Source organism: Camellia sinensis, chromosome 4 (genome assembly GCF_055761805.1).
Source record: "Camellia sinensis isolate YWXY chromosome 4, ASM5576180v1, whole genome shotgun sequence".
Lineage (NCBI taxonomy): Eukaryota > Viridiplantae > Streptophyta > Magnoliopsida > Ericales > Theaceae > Camellia > Camellia sinensis.
In genome coordinates this window covers 101,195,784-101,218,151 of record NC_138964.1, presented here as the reverse complement: position 1 = coordinate 101,218,151, position 22,368 = coordinate 101,195,784, and the positions used below count along the sequence as shown (strand labels likewise).

The 22,368-nt window shown below is 33.3% G+C and overlaps 1 protein-coding gene across 6 annotated transcripts; it reads right to left on the bottom strand.

The window, feature by feature from the left end:
- Positions 1-3,247: 3,247 nt before the first annotated feature.
- On the bottom strand, positions 3,248-16,699 carry LOC114283572 (IAA-amino acid hydrolase ILR1-like 4). Of its 6 annotated transcripts, none has more exons than XM_028226434.2 (7): positions 16,061-16,699; positions 15,410-15,487; positions 15,121-15,246; positions 12,027-12,341; positions 7,412-7,519; positions 4,431-4,559; positions 3,248-3,790 (listed from the first exon to the last, which is right to left on the bottom strand). In XM_028226434.2, the coding sequence occupies exons 3-7, from the start codon at positions 15,241-15,243 to the stop codon at positions 3,401-3,403; spliced, it is 1,065 nt and encodes a 354-aa protein (XP_028082235.2). In that variant the 5' UTR covers positions 15,244-15,246; positions 15,410-15,487; positions 16,061-16,699; the 3' UTR covers positions 3,248-3,400. The 6 variants fall into 6 exon arrangements, with proteins under 6 accessions (XP_028082235.2, XP_082781543.1, XP_028082237.2 ...); XM_082925417.1 differs by having other exon boundaries at positions 15,121-15,310; positions 15,410-15,556; positions 16,061-16,558; XM_028226436.2 differs by having other exon boundaries at positions 15,410-15,556; positions 16,061-16,523.
- Between the last annotated feature and the right edge of the window lie 5,669 nt (positions 16,700-22,368).

Sequence of the window (22,368 nt, the reverse complement as noted above, 5' to 3'; positions counted from 1 at the left end):
CAACCTATAATTGATAATCAAACACACAACTCATAACTCGATATCCGTATTTTTGATCAACAATCATAACCAAACTATTTTTAAAATACTCAAACAAAAAAATGATTTTTTTTTCAATTAATTGTTTTTAAGTAATTTTTTTGAATAATTTTTTTTCAAATAATTTTTTTTTTCAAATAACTTTTATGTCAATTAATTTTTCTGTCAATTAATTTTTTACGCCCGTATAAACATTAAAATATTTAAAATATTTAAAATATTTAGAAAATTAAAATATTAAAAATATTCCGAAAATCAAAATATTAAAAATATTCCTATAAAATAAAATAAAATAAAATATTTAAAATAAAAAATATTTAAAATTAAAATTAAAATATTTAAAAATATTTTTATAAAATAGAGTTTGAATTTATTTTTATAAAATATTTTAAAATTTAAAAACTTAAAATCGTAATATTTAAAAATTAAAATATTTAAAAATATTCAAAAAATTAAAAAAATCGTAACATATTTAAATATTAAAATATTTAAAATCTTAACAAAATTAAAATATTTTTAATATATTTAAATATTTAAAAAATTAAAATATTGATTTGAATTGAGTTTTGAAAAGAGTTTTGAATTATGTGTTTAGTGATGAGTTTTGAAAAATAATGATTATGTTTTGAATTGAGTTTTGAGAAATGATGTAGAATTATGATTTAAAAACTCAAAACAAACACCACATTCAAATCAATGAATGAAACTATAATTTGAAAGCCAAACCAAACGGAAGGCTTTATGACCCTCATTAGCCATCTAAAATCCAATATATTTGCAAGGTTAATTTTTTTCCCTTTCAAATTGGGTTGTGTTGACAAATTTTAGTGTTGACCCATTTTACATACCCAAATGATTCATGCGATTACTAAAATCTTAGAATTTATAGAAAGTCCATTTAAGAAAAAAACTTTTGATTGTATTAATAATGTTAACATTTTGTTCTTCTTTGACTGGTATGATTATTAGATAATATATATATATATGAATAGTGTAATGTTTTATTTTGTCAGAATTTTTCGTCACTAGACACAACTTAGGGATTATTTTGAATGTCCTAAATAAGTGTATTTTTTGACTTTTTTGACTAAAAAGTTGAGGAAAAAAATATAATTGTTTGGGTTAACTTTTTGACTTTTTATGAAAAAATGTGTATTAAAAAATTGTATAAATTAGTGTTTAGGAGAAAATTAGGATTGAGAGTTGTACAGCCGTACTTTTTGACTTTTGGTGAATAGTGATAACTTTTTAACTTTTTGAGTAACTTTTTGACTTTTTTGACACATGCCAAACTTTGGCTTAGTGATATTCATATTAATAAATGTACGTAGGTTTCTTTTAGTTCTTTTCAGTTTCGTTGATGTTTACATTCGGTTACAGCATACAAGAGTTTTAGAATCCAAATTTTTTTCTCTTCAAATGTGAAAAATTTAATTGATAAAAAGAATTTAGAGACCAATTATTGTCGTCGTTAGAATAATCACTGAAAAATCGTCATAAAATCTAATTTTTTTTCTCTCCAAATGTGAAAAATTTAATTGATAAAAAGAATTTAGAGACCAATTATTGTCGTCGTTAGAATAGTCACTAAAAAATCATCATAAAATCCAATTTTTTTCTCTCCAAATGTGAAAATTTTAATTGATAAAAAGAATTTAGAGATCAATTATTATCGTCGTTAGAATAGTCACTAAAAAATCGTCATATAAAACAGGTCTATTTAGCAACAACTCATCTTTCTCTAGTGACTTACTCTTGCCATTATTTTTAACAACTGTCCCGATCATCACCTAATGACTAGTCATTGCCGCCGCCGCCTCATAGCAAACAACAACAATAACAATGAAAATTCAAAAATCATTGTTTTTATAAACAGTACAATTGTACTATTTGATTTAAACATGTAAGTAGTAAATTTTACCATTGTCATCACAAACCACACTTACTCTGATATCAACCATTATTCCTATAAATATTAAATGATAAATTAGTTAGAACATTGATTTAGTAACATTAATAGTAAAATTTCACTTTGGTAGGCAATAAAATTTTACTATTTTTGTTACTGAACATATTGTAACGACATCTTTGTTTGAAATCCTAACCTTAGTATTCAAACATATCATAAACACCCCCCCCCCCAAAAAAAAAAACACACACACACAGTCTTTGAATTGAACTTCCAAAAAGTAAGAGATTTTTACAAATCTAAACCTCCAATCTTAATGTTATCGATATCATATTTGAGGCAATAATGATGATGAGATACTCTAGTGGCAAAACGATGGTAGATTCAACGAATGTAAGCGGTGGTAGAACCAACGAAGATAAATCATGGTAGAGCTAGTACGGACATCAGTGACTTCTATTTTGAGAAAAAACAAAGGGAGGGAAAGAAAGGAGGTCATAAGAGAATTGTAGAGCCTATGAAAATGCCGCCGATGATCCCTATTAGTAGAGAGAGAGAGAGAGAGAGATCATGAGAGAATTTGGGAGGAAATTCTATTAAACCACTCATGCATATATTAAAAGCCAAAATTGTCCATAAAAAATATGCAAAATAAAATTTATGTCTTTTTGAAAGAATAAGATGATTTTGAAGTAGAAAACTTGCAACTGTCCTTGTAAAAAAAAAGTATTTGTATGAGAAATTTTTTACCAACAATCCCTTTCGACTTGTCTATACCACATCACCACTATCATTTTATCACCTACAGTCATATTATAGTCAATTATGATCAAGACTTCCATAGTGTTTATTTGGACTCAGTTGTAGCTCAAGTGGTTGAGAAAGGGCACTTGGGTGCTAATATGGCTTTCTGAGACTTGAGCCTATGAAAAGGCATCAGTCTTCATTTACATTGTAATCTAACTATTAACTTGTACTAACCCTCTAAAAAAATAAAAAAATAAAATAATAAAAATCATTAACTTGTATTATTACACAATCTAATAATGCATTATTACAAATTATAAAAATATAATTTTTATGGCCATATTCATACCATACTTATTATTTTTTTTTAATTTGTTAAAGATTTTTTATGTCATATTAGTAATACCAATATATGTACAAGTACATGTGCACATGCTTCATAATTAATAAATGCTAAAAAGATTGCCGCAAAAAATGTGGATATGAAAACCAAGGTATATGGCTACTTTGGTAATAAGCTAAAATAACCAAAAAGGAACTACAAAAAAAAAAAAAAATTAAATATTTTTTTTTTCTAAAAAAAAAAAACGAAAAATAAAATAAAATGTGAAAGGCCAAATTATTTTATCATTTCAGAAGTTACAACTACGACTGAGCAAACATGAGAGTGCCAAAAAAACAAAAAAAAAAAACATTCATAGTTCATCATAATGTTTTTTTTCCATTCAGCAAAGCAGTCCTCTGTTTAAATTCTAAAAGATATCTAGCAGCTAATGATGCATGAAGTGCAGCTCCGTAAGGTAGTGAATCTTCATTGATAGTGAAGTACGGTGAGTGAAACGATGCAAGCCTTCCATTTGTTTCGTTCCTCATACCAAGGAAGAAGAAGTAACCAGGTATCACCTCTTGGTAAAATGAAAAATCCTCGGAACCCATCAATCGTTGCATGTCTTTAGTATTCAGAAGGCCCAGCATATCCCCAGCAACGTTACGGAAATGTTCATGCAAGCCTTTGTCATTTACTGTTACCGGGTCTTCTTCAAGGAAATCAACAGTTGCATTGCACTTCTGTACATTTGCTTGTCCGGTTATTACCTATTAGTGAAGAGAATTAGCTTGTGTTCCATTAAAAATAAAGGAATAAAATGACAGAGTAGCCATAGAATGATTAAAAATTAAAAATAAATAAATAAATAATAATATTCTTGATTGGAACAGTAATCCACTTCCGGATTCGGTATGGATAAAAGATCTTCCTATGGCATACTATTCAATTCTCGACACTGAATTGATTTGATAGCTCATACATTGTTATTCAGATCAACAATCTCAAGAAATTGCAAAGCCGCTAAAGTAATGATAACTTAGTAAAATGGATCCTTCCTGATCCCAATATGTATGATGGAATCAATTCAGAGGGGGAAATGTCTAGTGACACGAAAATATTTGAGAAAATTAAGGGTTTGCAAGGGAACACATGGAGAAACAAAGAAGCATACATCAACATTCAGATTTGTCAATGACATGAGCTTTTTTCAGTAATTACAGCAACATTTCTGAATTCTTTTTTTTTTTTTTTTTAATTTTTTGGTGAGTTATACATTTGTGATTAATAAAAAAACTAGAGTACTAAAAAATGAAACTACAATGCATAATCAAATGTGGACAAAATCAATGAAAATTTAGGAATGAAGAATTGTCATTAAAGCTATTATATAGTCCATTTAACTACTACCTCCTCAATTCGCTGCTTGAGTTGCAAAAAACTTTCCTTTGAGAAGGCTCGGAAGGTGCCCCCAATGGTGACAGAATCTGGAATGACATTGAATGCACCACTTCCTTGGAACTTAGCAACTGTTACGACCTGGAAGTGTATGTAAAAGTAAAAACTTCAAAAAACTATTTCATTACAAAAGAAACAGAATTCCATGTAGTTCTCATAGAAACAATTTAAAGCTTGGTTGCACAAAATGGAGGCAGCGAAGGGAGCAGAAGTGGGAGCAGGGCCATATAGAAGTTTCTTAAGTTGGGAGCACAGTTATTTTTTGTTGCTTGGTTGTAATATATGTATCAAAATATGAAAAAATATTTAGAGATTCATGCCAACTACAAATTATCTATATGAAGTATAATAAATATTATATAAATACAACCCACTAAAATAAACTTGAAATTTTTTTTCCTTTGTTTATATGAGATTTATATGTTTGAGAGATTTCTATCTTAGTTGAGAGCGACTTCCTTTCTCGACAAGAGCAAATTTCTTACTTGGGAGCGTGAAATCGTGTTTCTTAGTAACAAACGTTAGTCAAGTAGAAGGTTCCTGCTACTAAGATTGAAAGCACATCATAAGGAAGAATTTAGAAGTCAAATCTATCTAGTATTCAGAGTTTGCATTGATTTGGTACCACTTACATCCAGATGTCCAGTTGATGCAGAACAGGCACCCACCAATTTTGGGTTCAGATTTTATTCATAATTTTATCAATTGTAATATTTATGTTTATTTTTATTTTCATCTATAGGTTAATTAGGAATTTCATTAAAATTTATTTTTCTTAGGGATTCAATTTTCCTTCTTCTGTTAGGGTTAAGTTTCCAAATGATATTAGTAGTTAGTTTCCTATTTTAAACTCCAGTTTCTAGTCTATAAATATTAGTAGTTAGTTTCCTATTTCAAATCTGAGTTTCTAGCCTATATAGTCTTGTGCTACCACCTCGTGGGAAGTGAGAACGCACGTTCACGTCTGACTGCAACCACTTTGTGCAAATAATGTTAAATGTTACAGCCATCTCCAGTCTTACACTACTAACACCTCTGATTAAAGGGTACCAACACTGTCATAATGTCTTTCTATTATAGTTGATTTGCCAATGACTAATACCCATAAAGGGTACCAACACTGTCGCAATGTCTTTCTATTATAGTAGACTTGCCAATGACTCATACCCATGGGAGGCCAGAGGAAATAGTCATTTCACTTCTTAGCATAAAATAACATCATGTTTTAAAGAAAATACTGCCATTGAAAAGGACGATTGGCGGTTATCTTATTTATAACTAGTTGAAGTGTAAAGATTGTAGGAATTACTGTTAAGACTAAGTAGAGAGGAAGAAGAAGAGGTGGAGAAAGAGAAGAGAGAATACGGTAGAAATTAGTTTTAGGGTTATTAACTAAACCTTTCACCTTAGCACTTATTTATATTAAAGAATGGTGCTATTAGCACCCCATAAATTATTTTGGATGCCCCATTTCTTTAGGACCCCACTTATAAATTTTGAAACCCTCAAAATTTCTTCCCCCCCCCCAATTAATACCAAAATTATCTTTGTGAAAACATTCCACCCATTAAATTTAAATGCACAACCCCCCCCCCCCCCCCACACGCCCACACTCCAAAAAATCCCTCTTCCAAAAAACCCTAACAAAACCCACCAAGAAGAAAAAGAGCCAATGTGATAACAGTTTTTGCTATCTCATCTACTATTGTCACAGTTTGTATGCTTTCTCTCTCTATATATATACATTATTTCTTAGTTTTGTCGTAATAATTTCTTCTCTTGCAGGAAAAAAATTATAATAATTGGTTTGGTTGATTTTGTTATTATAAAATTTGAGTTCAGCAGAGAACTACTCAGTAATAAAATCAAAACTACACAATGAAGGAATAACTTTTGAACCTGATAATAAATTTGGGCTACTTCTGATAACTTCTGCAAGTATTAAAAATTTTGACCATTCAATGTGTAAAGAAATTTCCATGTTCGGGTCTGTATTCCTGAACTTGAAAAAATAAAAACTTCTGCAAGCATTAACGATTTTGACCATTCAATGTGTTAAGAAATTTTCATGGTCGGACTTGCATTCCCGAACATTACTTATTTGTTCGGGAATGCCTTCCCGAACAAATAAACAATGTTCAGGCTTGTATTCCCGAATTTCAGTCATATGTTCGGAAGTTCAATCCTAAAAAAATGGCGAACAGATTTTATTATTTTTACCATTTTTTTTCAAGAAACTTACCCTTACAAGGCCTATCTCTTCTGAGCTAAGAACAACATCAAAGCTATGAACCTCCTTTAATCTTTTATTGTTGTACTCCTCGTCTTATGGAGTTGTGGTTATCAAAAAAACTTGCACTCATTGTCATTGTCGGAGAAGTGTAGATAGTCAAATAGTTGCCACTGTTACTGCCAGAATATTGCTGCCAAACGGTTTTCAAGGTTTTGAGGGTGGGTAGGTTTTGAAGGTGGGATTTGGGGAAGATGGAATGAGTGGTGATAGAGGTGGGTACTCTTATAAATCCTAATTCATGATGTAATAGGTGCGTAGGTTTAATTGTGAGATAGAGTATCCCAAAATAAATGATGTCCTTTTTAGTAATTTTATTTGAGGTTATTATTTTAATAAAATAAAAAAGTTAAAAATTAGGAGGTCCAAGATAATTTATGAGATGCTAATAGCAGCACTCATATTAAACTCAAGTGTTATAATATGACAATAGTACCCCTCATTATAAAATTAAATAACATATTAACACTCTCCCTCAAGCTGGAGCATAGAGATTAAACATGTCCAGCTTAGCAGATAGACGCTCAAAGGCAAGGCGAGCTAATGGTTTAGTAAGAATATCACCTAGTTGATCATCAAACCGAACATAGGGAGTCACAAGATGCTTTCGTAATAACAAATCCCAAATAAAGTGACAGTCAACCTTAATATGCTTGGTGCATTCATGAAACACCAGATTATTAGCAATGAAGATAGCCACCTGGTTGTCACAACACATGTGCAAAGAAGAGGAAATAGCAAGTCCAAAATCCTGTAGAAGAGAATGAACCCAGAACATCTCAGACGCAGTATGAGCTATACCACAATACTCAGCTCCAGCACTAGATCAAGCAACAATAGTCTGCTTCTTACTACGCCAAGTAACCAGGTTATCACCAACAAAGGTACAATAGTCAAAAGTGGAAGGACAATATAGTAGACCGCAGCAAAGGGCACTCTTCAGGTAGCGCAAAATACAACACACTGTATCAAAGTGAGGATGGCAAGGAGCATGCATAAACTGACTGACCACACTCGCAGCATATGTAATATCTAGACGTGTGACAGTGAGATAAATTAATTTCCCAACCAAATGACGATAGCAACCAACATCGAAAAACAACTCACCATTCTCACCATAAAGTTTGACAAACGTGTCCATAGGCATACTTAACTGGTCGGGGGGCACCTAAGAGACCAGTCTTAGAGAGAAGATCAAGCTTATACTTTCGCTAAGAAAGGAAAAGACCTTGTGAGGAACGAGCAACCTCAATCCCAAGAAAATAGCGAACCAGTCTTTAGTATGAAATTGCTGGCCTAAATAGCGTTTTAAATCAACAATTCCTATAGAATCACTGCCGAAAATGATAATGTCATCCACATAAACAATCAAGACAATAACCCAACTAGAAGAGTGGCGAATAAACACAGAATGATCAGAAGAGGAAGCTTAAACCCATAAGCAAGCACAACAGTACTAAAGCAATCAAACCAAGCACAAGGAGATTGCTTCAACCCATACAAAGCCTTCTACAAGCGACAAACAAGATGCTCATTACAAGCACAACATAACCAATGGGCTGGTCGATATAGACTTCCTCTTGCAAATCGCCATGGAGAAAGACATTTTTTATGTCAAGCTGATATAAGGGCCAAGAACAACTGACAACAACAGAGAGAAGTATCCAAATGGAATTGAGATGAGCCACAGGAGACAAAGTCTCAAGATAGTCAACACCATAAGTTTGGGTGTATCCCTTAGCCACCAAGCGAGCTTTAAGGCATTCAATAAAGCCATTAGGGAGATATCAGTATCTAAGTAATATAAGCCATGTTGCTCATGCCCTGAACCAATTATCCTCTTGGTCTTGAGGTCCTGTAAAACACAAGAAGTGGAAGAAAAAGTTATGGAACAGGGAAGAGCTTTGGTTAATTAACTAACGGACAATAAATTAAGGGGAAATTTAGGGACATAGAGACTAAAGGGTAGAGATCAAGGTTCTGAAAAGCAGTTGCAGTCGCCGAAACAGTGGCGGTGACACGGTTGCAGTTGCAAGGTGTAAAGGCCGTAGTGTAACGGTTGCGGTAACCGAAACCGTGATTTTTTTTTATTTTTTGCACAATTTGAAAAAAACTTACCGATACGCATATTTTTTTTCCATGATCATATTTATTGGGTTAAAAATAAATATTGATAAACTTTTGTAAATTTTTAAGTATGATTCAATATATTTCATATTTTTAAATCACTATAAACTGAGTTTTTTACATTTTATTTTAATAATTAATGACTTTATATTATACAAAAAATCAATCACTAACTATTATATATAAGATAAACAATGATAAAAGTAAGAGAATAAATAAGAGCCTAAATATATATATATATATATACATATTTTAACCAAGCCAAATAGATAATGACTATACTTATTATTATTATTATTTTCAAACAATATATAGATAGACACACGCAAACAAAATGGTTTAGTGATAGCAGCTGAATAGAATAGCATAGGTCTTACAGCTTCAACAAATCAATAACATGTTCTTCATCTTCCCTCCTCTCTCTCTATCTCTTGCTCCTCCATTTTCTCTTTATCTTCCCTCCTCTCTATCTCTCTTCCCCCATTTTCAGTTTTTTTTTGTGTTTTTTCGAAAGAAACAGTTTGGAACTGTTACGTAACGGTGCGTAACAGGCCGTTACGACTGTTACGGCACCGTTACGACCGTTATGGCAGCCGCTACGGCCGACATACCTGTAAATCTCAATCACACTGCAAAAGCGGTCATAACAGGTGGCGGTAACTACCAAAACCGTTACGTAACGGTTGCGACCGCTTTTTAAAACCTTGGTAGAGATAAAGTTGTGGTGGGGTGAAGTGTACCCATCCCACTGGCAGGTCGGGATAGTCCACCAGTAAGAACAATATTATGTGTGAGATGATGTAAAGCATGAAAAAGGGATAAATTACTAGAGATGTGTGAACTAGCACCAGAGTCAAGAGCCAAGGTTGGCTAGACTAAGCCATACATGCAATATTACCTAAACTAGCCAAGGTAGCGGTGGATGATGGAGGAAGAGTAGAACGAAGGAGTGAAATAAGCTCAGTAATCTGAGCAGTGAGTGCCTCATGAGAATCAGACGAAAGAGCAACATAACCAGAGGTAGATGTCTGGGAAGAGGAAGCTACATCGGTAACCTGATACACATGGTCAAACTTGCCATACTTTTGCCAACACCAAGGTTCAATATGACCAATGGAACCACAATAATCATATTTCTGGTCACCATGAGAAAAGGAACTACGACCACCACGGGTACCACGATCACCACGAGAACTACGTTGTGAGCACCATTACCAGAAACCATAACGGAGGAGGAACCAAGGGGTGGAGTGGAGCTAGAAATAATAGAACTCTAACCTACGGAAAATCATAATAAGCGAGAATATGCATTAGCTTTTGAAGGTAAAGTCTCACTTGCCAAAATTTGATTCTTGAATCCAGGCAAATCAGAATCTAGACCGGTAAGTAATCAGGCAATCATAAACTCCTCCCAATTCCTCTTTTACTGAGTTAAATCTGTAGTAAAAGGGCGAAGTTGCAACAATTGATCCCACAAATTCTTAAACAACTATAATGCTCAGAAAGTGGAGATCTGGACTGCTTAGTAGCAAAGATAGTCTCATATAGCTCATGCACTCAAGAAAATTACTCTGCTACGAAAAGGATACAGCAAGAGAGTCCCAAATCTCCTTAGAGGTTTCACAAAACTCAACTGTAGTGGCAACATTTGGTTCTAAGCTATGCCAAAGCCAGACCATAACACCAGAGTCCTTGTTAGACCAATCATTATAAGCTTTATCCTCAACCGAAGGAGGAAGCTCCGTAAGGAAGCACAATTTTTTCTTTCCACGCAAAAACACCTTCACAACATGTGCCCAAGCCATATAATTCAGACCAGTCAATTTCTCGGTAGTAATAGATTTGGGCAGATCATCATCCTTAACCAATGTAGGATGAGAATGAGGCACATCATCCTTAACCAATGGGTTTTTACCCTCAGCCATGATAGGTGAACAAACAATAACAAATGCAAATATTGTATTCATTAAGTAGCAAAGAAGAGAACAGATCAACACTCTACCAGCAAGAACCAACAACAGGAGGCACCAATATCAACAAACAAGGGCAAAAACAGCAACAATCTAGAAGTAGAATCAATCTAGCAGTAGCAGCAACATACTCGACTGAAGAAACGACCTCTGGAGACCAGAAAAGAACACCCGATGGACCAAATCACAAATTAAACACCGAAGGATAGTCTACCAGGTCGAGTCGGCTCCCATAGGGTAGAGCCCAACTGACAAAATCAAAATTTTGGGCTGGAATCGCAGATTGCAAAAATAGGCACCACAAACTCAAAAATCATTCAAAAATTGAAAACTCATATCAAACAACTCCAAAAAAATTCCACAAAAATTACCATAAATTCCAGGAGACAAAACCGAGTAGGTACATGAGTTCACCGGAGCACGACGTCTGTATGGATAGTGACATCATAGTACGGATGATGACATCAGCACAACACAGCCACCTTGTGTTGATTTCTAGGTTCTATAGACTACTCTGATACCATGTTGAAGCGTAAAGATTGTAAGAAGTAGGGTTAAGACTAAGTAGAGAAGAAGAAGAAGAGAAGGAGAAAGAAAAGATGAGAAAATTAGGTTTAGGATTATTAACTAAACCCTTCACCTTAGCACTTACTTATATTAAACTCAAGTGTAACAATATGACAATAGTACCCCTCATTATAAAATTAAATAACATATTCTAACATAACTTTATGCTTATTGCAGACTTCCTAAGTGAAATGATGAAACTGTGGTTGGTGTCTCAACAATTACTGACAATTGGCAAACATAAGCTACCAAATAAACTGCACCAGAAAGTGCAGCAGTGCTAGTCCCTCTACCAAAAAAATGCAACAATGGTATCATTTCCAACAGTCCCCATTCTCTGTAATTGGTAATTGCAACAAATAGAGAAACAATCGCAAGGGAAGCAAACTAAATAGAAAAGTCAAATATTCATCATGAGTCCAGATTAGTATTTCATTCTATCCACAAGATTTGAAATTGACCATGTTTGATATCGAAAAGAAATAGACAAAATTTGTAGAATAATTCTTCTTCGATATTCACCAAAGAGTATGTCTCAGTTTTGCATAAATATCAGAAGGGATAAGTTATAGATTTGAAAGTTGAAATATGAACCTGAGAATCCAGTGGATCAGCTTCCCGTGAAACAAGATGCTGTAAGCTGATAATAATACTTGAAGCTGCTAATATTGGGTCTATTGAGTGCTGAGGAATGGCTGCATGACCTCCCTTTCCATTAATTACAGCTTCAAAAAAGCCGGACCCAGCCATAATGGGTCCAGGCTTGGAGGCCACTTGACCTATGGGTATGTCCGGGTCGACATGCAGCCCAAAGATAGCTTCAACGTTCTGAAGTACTCCGGCATCAATCATTTGTTGTGCCCCTGCACCTCCTTCCTCTGCTGGTTGGAAAACAAGCACAACAGTCCCCTATTGAACATATCCCCCCTCCCCCAAAAGAAAAAGGAAATAAAATCAGTGACAAATCAAGCATCCATTTGAGGACAGATGAGCCCTAGAAAGCAAAATATAAAAATGATAGAGAGAGAGAGACAGAGAGAGAGAGAGGAATGTTGAAATGAAGTTTTAAACATTCACACAAGCATCTCACCGATAGTCCATATGTTTTACCTTTTTAATGATGGATGGACATGAGAATAAGATTTGTCATTTCCTGAGGTTGAGATTATGATAAGTGTCTAGATGTAGATTTTACAAATCGCTGACTGCATAGAGTCCATTTGGATAGATGTGGATTTCAAATCAAGTGATTTGTGGTTGAATTTTACAAAAAAAATATTGGAGAGTTAATTAATATAGGTGGATAGAAAAATTATAGAAGAAGACAAGTCAAGAGAGAAGAGATGCACTTTAGTAGGATCATTGTAGCTAGAAAGGGAATCCTTGGCATGATTTCAAGTTAATACTTTTATATAGTTATTTCAAATCTATCATGATAAAACTATTTAGGGTAAATTACAAGCACACCCCTGAGATTTACTTAAAATACGAACTGCACTTGTGATTCTGAAAATTACATCCCGTCTCCTGAGGTTTCTAATTTCATAACAAATTGTCCCTTTTATTAATAAACCATCAAGTTAATTAATAATTTGTAATGATGTTAAAAATTTATTTCAATTAATAATTCAGGTAATTTTATTATTGTATAAGAGAGCAGTTAGGAATTTCATTTTTTCAGTTACTTCTATTAAATAAAAAATTCTGACAATGACGTATTTGTAATTTTTCAAACCACAAGAGACAATTTATATTTTAAACAAACCTCAAGGGATGTGTTTGTAATTTGCCCAACTATTTTAATTCAATTTTGAAATCCGTAGATAAACTATCAAATCTAAATTCAACTATTTTGTTTCTCTTTATTTGATTAATGTCAAATCCATCCATTTCAAATTCGTAAATACAAACGGAGCCTTATTTTCTTGTCTCTTTCTTAGTTGTATTACCAAAGCAAATGTTGAATCAATGTTATACAAAAAATACTATTTCGTTCAAGATTAATCTTCAGTTGTCTACAAGTTGTTGAAACGAAGAAACTAAAGATTGAATAGTTTTGAAAAATTGTGTTACATGGACTCTTCTATTTCCCCCACAATATCCATGTCCACCAAATAGGACATGGATAATGGTGTGGGATATGTGTCCGACACTCATACTCAATTTAGACACTCGGATCCTTTAATTTGTTACAATATATGAGAAGAAGAAACTCACATTTGCTAGTAAAACAATATTTTTAGCCTCTCACATTAATTATATATAGAAATTTCATATTTTTTTCCTAAATCCTATTTAATTTCAAGAATATTTCTATATAATTTACAACATTTCATCCGAAAATATTATATAATATGCAATATATATATATGATGCGTCTCCGTACCCATATCCAATTTTGGATACGTATCCCAAAATCCTAAAATTTTAATTTATGAAGGTATGACGCTTGCATACACACTCGCACCCGATACTTGTACCTGAGTCCACGTAACATAGCGGAAAAATATCGACAGTATCCATCACCAAACTGCTATTATAGGGAAAGTATCAGTGAAATATTGAATCCTTCATATAGTAAGAAAATATCGGGTCTAGCTTACCAAGGATCCACCACCATACAAAGCATCTCCTGAGAGTAAAAGACATACCACTGTCTCCTTATTTTGCTAGTTATACAACACCCACTTGGACAAACTCCATCCATTTCTTAAAATTCCCAATCTTAAAATTTTAGCTGAGTGGCCGTATAAATGAAAAAAAAAAAAAAAAAAATTAAAAAATACACTTTCTGGAGCTGTAGCACTGCAAACTCTCCCTACTAACTAATTCTACCTCAACCCAACTCAAGTTCTTTCAGAGGACTGAACTCATGATCCTCTTGTATGGGGAAGAGACCCCAAAAGCACTTTTAAGTAGATTCTAAAACCAGACTTCTTCCTAAAAATTGCACTTGCGACAACACCGAAAAGGAAACATACATGAAGAAATTATACCTATTAGTTATGAATATACTTCCAAACCACTAGTTCACAAGGTTCCTTGAGAATCTTTTCTTCTCTGTTATTCACCTTCTCCATACTCACAAGCCACACCAACTGCTTACACAGGATCGCCATCTCTACTACATATCTCCACAAACATTTTCCACTAGTGCTTTGTCAGAAAAAAAATAAATAAAAAAAAAAGGAATGCAAATATAAAACCACTGATGCTAATCAGTCGGAGAACAAAACAAGAAAATATTAAATTTAACTTTTAAACAGAACCTTGAAAAGAGAATCAATTATGAGTTCTCAAGATGATCAAACACCAATCAATGAATCCTTTTTTAAAAAAAGTTTTAAAAAATGAGAATGTGGGCAAACTGGTCAACGTGCTCAACATGAGAGCTTTTTCAACCTACCACCCTTTGGAAGACACTTCTACAATTCGCCAACATCCTTAAAAACATTCTATAACTGCATTGCAAACCACTTCATCCATACCATTAATATAAAAAAAATCAGTTTTTTCTGTAGTCTATGAGCATCCAAATGATTTTCTAGTTCACCTAATCACAGACACAAAAGCAATGCCCGTGGAACAAAGGAAAACTATCAACCAGCATATGAAGTAGAAGTACAGAGAAGATAACAGAAAAAATTACGTAGGAAGATCAAAGTTAATGAGGAGTCAGAAAATTAACCTCTATAAGTTCATGATGCCCTTGAAGAATCTTTGCAGCGCCTAGAAGCATTGCAACATGACCATCATGCCCACAAGCATGCATCTTTCCCCGAATTTTACTCTTGTGTTCCCACTCCACCATTTCCTTCAAAAATTACAATCTCATGAATATATTTGACAGCACACTTCTTCACCCCTTTCTTCTAAGCCTAACAATTACAGACATTAAATTACACTAAAAAATAAAATCCCATTGCCTAATTACATATAATATATTTTGATTCTATTATATAAAACACACAACTTACTTGGTTGAAGCTTTGTCATGCAATTTTCATTTCCAAAAACTTCACAGCAGCAACAGTTTTCCCAAATATTATCTTTTCCTAACAGTTATTGTAAGAATTAAAATGAAAAATTATCTTCTCCTTCGTCAGACTGTCTCAATCACCAAACTACACAAAAATTTAAGAGTAAATTAAACTAACATCCCTTGAGGTTTGAAAAAAATACACGAGCGCCACAAATTTGACATAATTACAATTTACATAAGTTCCCTTAAGTTTTTAATTCACATAACACTTAGCCCCTTTTTCCTCAATAATTTGTTAGTGATGTAGATGGAAAAAATGATACTATCATCTATCTTACACTCAAATCTATATTTTTCCTTGTTTATAGCAGCGTTTTCAGATCAATATAATTACGCCTGAACTTATTGTATTTTTTTTTTTTTTTTAAATATCAGGGAAGTCAGTAAATTTATCCAATATTTAAATGTAAAATTACAAAGGCATCGTACGGTATCCATATCCTCCTCTTTGACCCAACCAGTCCTGTTACATGGTAATGACTAGTCAATAAAATCAAACCATTCTAAATACCCTTAACAAAAAAGATTTCATTTCCGCAAATAAGCTTTAAATTCAGGAAAAACAAATCCAAAAGCTGAAGAAAACCTGCAGAGGGAGAGCATCCATGTCCGCCCGTAATGCAACAAAAGGAGGACTTCCGGAGCCAACGAAGCCAACAACACCAGTAACCGCAATTGGGTATTTGTGAGGAATACCCATCTCATCCAGTTCTGCTCTGATAAGCTTACTGGTCTCAAATTCCTCATAACCCAGTTCTGGGTTCTCATGTATCTTCCTCCTAATCCCAACCATCCACTCAAACAAATCAGATTTCTTGGCAAAATTAAGGAAATTTTTTGGGATTTCTGAGAGCTGTTCAGAGCTCACTGAAGAAGGATCTGAGAAACTGGGTATTGGACAAAACAATAATACAAGGGTGAGAAGTAGGAAGTCCCGCTTGAAGAAACCCATATTTTTCTCTGCAACAGAAAAAGGATTCAAACGAACAAGTTCTGACTTGTAATTGCAAAGACCAACAAAAGAAGATGGATCAGTTCAGTTGGTGATCATTGTGTCACCACCAGCAGTTTCAAAATAAAAAATGCTCGTTTTACTCATTCCACTCCATATTCTTCTTCGGGTGAAGTAAAGATTGGAAATTTTAGGGAACTTCTGCTATACACACTCTAATCATATGTTTATGTTATTTTTTTTCTTTACGTATAATTATTTTTTTTTTATTTTGGTAAGATCTTATTTTGAGTTATAACTTATAAGATTTTGATTATATCTCATATGTTATTTAATTATGATTTTTTTTTTAATTATAACTCATAAAATATGAAATTACGTAATTTCTTAAGGTACATATAGTACACACCATGTGAGAGAGATACACCATAATTTTTCCCTTGAATTTAAGATTATTTTGAGAAGTGTTAAAAAAATTATATTTTTATATTTATTATGAAAAGACCTAGAGAAAGTAAAGAATTAATGTAACTCAAATCAAAAGAGGTCTAAAGCCTCTCGTTTGGAACCAGACTTTTTAAGTAATTTTTTAATTTTTTTAGCTATCATATCATATATATATACCTAATTTTCAATGGCAGGACTCTGAAAATCTTCAGACGTGTTCTCTTAAAGATTTGAAACATGAAACTGTGACGAGAAGTTGGTTAAAAGTAGATTTTTTAATAACAAATTATCTGAAAGTCCTACTTAAAAGAGGATAAGTCTATTTAGTCTCACAACCTTTTAAATACTCTTAAAAGTCCACTATCTATTTTTCTTCTTCATTCTTCCCATGCATTAGTTCTTCCCTCCCTCTTTCTTTTCCCTATTTCCCAGCGACCATTCCTTACTTCTTCTCTTTCTCTTTCTAATACATAGTCACCGACGACCACCATTGCCTTGGGTTTCACCGGCAACTACCGATCATCGACTTCTAACTTCACCCTCACCGACGACGAAAGAAACGAGTTTCCAATGATGAAGATGAGTAGATCTACTCAGATCTAAGTAAATCTACATGAGATCCGACTAGATCTAAACCAAAAATAGTTGTCGGAATACAATATTCTCTCTTTATTTGTTTCTTTCTTTCGATTTTTCAATTTTTCTACCTTTTCTCTACTGCACACTTCTATTTTCCTGTTTTAATGGAGAAAATTTTCATGTTCTGAACAAGTTGTTTTTAAATTTTAGTTACAAGTGATGAAAATTATAAAATTTTACAGTTTCAATTTTTTTGGTGCTGAAATAAGTAATGCTTTAAAACTGTAAAATTTTACTGTTTCATAACATTCTTCAGAACTGTAAAATTTTACAATTTCATAGCATTTTTTCCAGTTTGATTAATAAGAATAAATGCTTAATATAATCATGCTTTCAAACTGTAACATTTTACAATTTTAAAGCTTACTTTTCAATTTGATCAATATTGAAAATTATTTGTTTAAACCCTACAAAAATTGAAAAATAATATATACTTTTTCTCATTGTTGTTTGTTATTGTTATTTTTTATTTATTTATTTATTTATTTATTTATTTTTTTGCTTTTAGCTTATCGACATTTAGCGCATTTTGTTATGTTTTTTTACTATAATTTCTCCATTTTTTTTCTAGCAATATTCTAAACATTCAGGTGAGTGTCCGATGATATTCTTGACGTTCAATGAATATTTTGGACATTTCGGCGACTTCCAGTGATGTTTAGAACACTCTGGCGATACTCTAGTGATACTCTGCGCTACTTTCTGGTGATATTGAATATTCTGGCGAGTCTTCGATGACTGTTTGACGGAAATCTGACAGTGGTGGAATGTAATAGCGTTTTTAAAGTTTTTTTTTTTAAAAAATGATTTTTTGGTAACAATTAAAAATATGTAGGACTAATTAATGTAAGTGTTTTGTTTTGGAACTAAATAGATTTTAATTTTGTATATGAGACTTACTGGTAAGTGACTCATTTTTTATTTTTTTTGACCTTCTTTATAAAAAAAAATGTATAAAAATAGAAAAATAATGTAATCTAAAATAATTTAAGAAGTAAAAATTAACTTTTAGCCAAGTTTCTAAATTACGCCTAAGTTAACATCATATTTGTTTTTTTTTAATTTCAAACAAAAATGTAGGAAATCCTAAATTTTCTACTAAACACTCAAATAGGAAAAATACCCTCATTATCCCTCATTATTTGTGAGAGAGATTAGACAACCACCTTTGGACTTCATGTGTAATGTCCATCAGATTTTTTTTTTTTGGGCCAGGATGGTCTTCAGTCTAGATATGAGATAATTTGGTCTAGCTGGATTCATTGGGTTCACTTTTGAATCTCTTTTTGATAATTAGAATCGTTACATTTTCAGATTTGTTTAGTATATTATTCTTGTAAAAAATCACGTTAATCGGATAACAGATACTACGTATTCGGATCACTTTTGTCTTGAAAAAAATGAACGGTCATAAAATTAACAGTTTATAAAAAATTATCCGAATACATAGTATCCGTTATCCGATCAATATGATTTTTTACAAAAATAATATACTCAACAAATCATAAAATGAGAACAATTCGAATTATCAAAAAAAAAACTCAAAAATAAATCCAATGGCCAGACTGAACCATCTAGCCCAGATGGTGGACTGGAGGTAGGCCCCAACTTTCTTTTCTTTTTTGTTTTTTCTTTTTTTTCCACATATGATAAAGATGGAAACAAGAACCGAACACCAAATCAAAGTGACCCTCCATCAAGGAGCCATCGGAAATTATTATTATTTTTATTTTTGGTTACACGATTCATAAATTCAATTTTAAATTTTCGTTGCCTCAAAATTCAAATTCTAAAATATTTTATCCATAAAAATAAGTTTCTATAAAATGTCCAAACTATCCATATATATCTATATATATAAAAATCGCTTAGCTGTTTGAGGTTTATCTTTTCTCTCTGATTTTGTCATTTTATTTTGAATAATTTATTAATGGTGACCTATATGTTGAGTGAAAGTTTTTTCGTAATTACGTAAACATTCTTGATCAATTATGCAACAGATTTTTCCATAATTATGCTAACATTCTTAATCAATTATAAAACAGGTTTTTTCGTAGTTACGCAAACATTCTTAATCAATTATGAAATAGGTTTTTTCGTAATTACGCAAATATTCTTGATCAATTATAAAATATAATTTTTTTAGTAAATTACAAATGTACCCAGAAGGTTTATTTAAAATATGAATCGATCCTATAATACTATAAATTACAACTATCGTTTGTTATAAATTTTAATAGACCGGGTCTTAATAGACCGGGTCTTAATAGACCGGGTCTTAATAGACCAAACAGTGAATGATGGCCATCATATCAGTAAACAGTAGTGGTTCTACGAGGGAACCGACAGAGATCTCTGTAACAGTAACAGTAAGCAGTAGTTGCTAAGGATGCCACAATACAGTTCAGGATATAGGTCATACATTCATTCATTCAGTTAACAATAACAGTTCAGAAACAGTTCAGTTTAATTGTTCAGAAGATAATCATTTTGAACATATCTTTACACAAATGTTACTCACAGAGTTCTGGGCTATAGTAAGCTAGAGCGTCTCCTCGGAAGTCAACCCTACACAGTCAACAGATCGAACACACACTAAGCTACACAGTTGAGAAAGATAATAACTTAATCCCTAATTAGCCTTGGTGTGTTCTACATCTTTATCCTCATTAAGATGCCTTAAACTAGGCCTAAGAATGCCTAGGATGGGATGAGGATGCAAAAATACACTTAGAAAACATTTCGCAAACTTTGCTGAAAATAGGGGCTTCGCTCGAGCGAGACTTTCTCCGCTCGAGCGGAAGTCCAAAATCAAAGGCTTCGCTCGAGCGAGAAATCCTTCGCTCGAGCGGTCTGCAAAACGGTAAAAATACTGGATGCTGAGATTTTACGCGCGATGGTCGCTCGATGGTCGCTCGAGCGGAGCCCTGGACAAAGGTGCTCGCTCGAGCGGGGAATCTTTCGCTCGAGCGAGGAAGCCAAATCTGGAATTTCCAGATCTGCCTCCCAAGCTCAAACCAAGCATTCTACCACTCCAAACTCGACCTCTTGGGCCCAAATTCTGGAAAACATCACTAAATTCAATGTATAACAAGTTTCAAAGCTCAATTTATGAATTCAAGCCCCAAAGGTGAGTCGATTAAAACCATATTCAAACCCATTTTCAAGAACAACATTCAAACATGTCATGTATGAGTTTTAAACCAAATTAAAGCTCCAAAGCTTGCTCAAATGAGCTCATTTCTTTTCAAAACCAGATGAAAACATGGTCTATAACAACAATATGAGCATGCATGCACTAATGTCCATGTAATGAACCTCAAAATGCAACAATACCAACATGCATGCAAGAAATGAGCTTCAATCCAACATGTATGAACCAAATCATGGCTTAGCTCTACAAATGAGGCATGAATCATACAAGAACTAGCTCAAACACATCAATAAAGGTTGAGTTCTCTTACCTAGAGCCTCAATTACAAGTGTAGGACCACAAAGCAACAATCAACCTTCAATTCTCCAAGTTGTTTAAGCCAAATCTCAAGAACTACACAAACTCTCACTCTCTCTTCCTCAAGGTCGGCTAGAACAAGAGATATGGCTGTTGGGAATGTTCTTCAAGTGTGTACATACAAGGCTCAAGTATGTGTATTGAGATAGTGGCCCACTCGAGGGCAAAACGGTAATTAAGTCCAACTCTTTAATTAGCTTATTTTAATCTAATTTAATCATACCTAATCAATTTTCAGGTAAATACACCATAAAATCACATTAATTATGAGGGTCACGGAACATCAATCGATTTCTAATTCGGCCGCCGATAAGGCCTTCAATTAGCAGTTTAAACATATAAACATGAACAGATAATCATACAGTCAAACAGATAGATTATGCATTTAAACAGATACAGTCAGTCAATTAATTCTAGACTCCAGTCAGTCAGTTCAGTACTTTTAATCAGCTCAATTATCAGTCATAATCAATTCAGTTTAACGGTAATCAGTGTCTATCGGTAATCAATCAGTCATTAATCGATAAGCAGTATGAGGGTTGTTACAGTCTTCCCTCCTTATAAAGAGTTTGGTCCTCCAAACTCGAATTAACATACGGCAACAGAGATAACGCCTAACATAACAGTAGCTTTCACTCTTTAACAGGAGCATAATCATATTCATAACAGTTTCATGGCCCAATCTCACTCTTAGCAGTGCACAGAAATAGAATCATAAATTGCATACAGAGATTAGGGTCCGAATTATAATGGAGTCTTAGACCTAGTCTGGTTTTAGAGTCAGGAACAGATTCGGATACAGAGCAGAAGCTGAGCCCTCGTAACGAGGCCTCCGGTACGGGTAACAGAGTGTAGACAAATACAAGTTCCATAAGGAACCTCCAATACCGGGCAGCTAACATATACCACATAATATTAAGAGTCACGAATACATATCAGAGGTTGACCCCTTAATCAGTATACAACATATAGCATTACAGAAAACAAAACTTATTTCGTGACACAGAACATGAATACTGTTGCACACAACTTTACTGTAGTGGTAATCACACTACTTATATCAAGTACTTATCGGGGTTATAGATTGCGCTAGCTTCATTTCATAAGTAATTTCCCCCGTTAAGTTACAGAGATTCGATTCATTCACTTCTGAGTCATTCATCTGGTCTTTGTTCAATTTGTCCTCAATTCGGCAATCCATCACAGTCAGTCCAGTTCATTCGGGAGTTATTGGAAACATAAGGCGAATTTGTACATTACTTCCATAGCAGTAGGCAGAGTTCTGAAGTAATCATTCACATACTATTCATCAGTTTCAGTCCTTACAGATTCGATCATATTACGT

What these genes read in the sequence shown, in the direction of transcription:
- LOC114283572 (XM_028226431.2), bottom strand. Translation starts at nt 16,426, where the DNA reads ATGGGTTTCTTCAAGCGGGACTTCCTACTTCTCACCCTTGTATTATTG. An exon ending in TGGATGCTCTCCCTCTGCAG is followed by an intron (nt 15,247 to 16,060) that starts GTTTTCTTCAGC and finishes TAATTTTTGAAG; the next exon opens with GAAATGGTGGAGTGGGAACA. An exon ending in TCAAGCAGCGAATTGAGGAG is followed by an intron (nt 3,791 to 4,430) that starts GTAGTAGTTAAA and finishes CTTCACTAATAG; the next exon opens with GTAATAACCGGACAAGCAAA.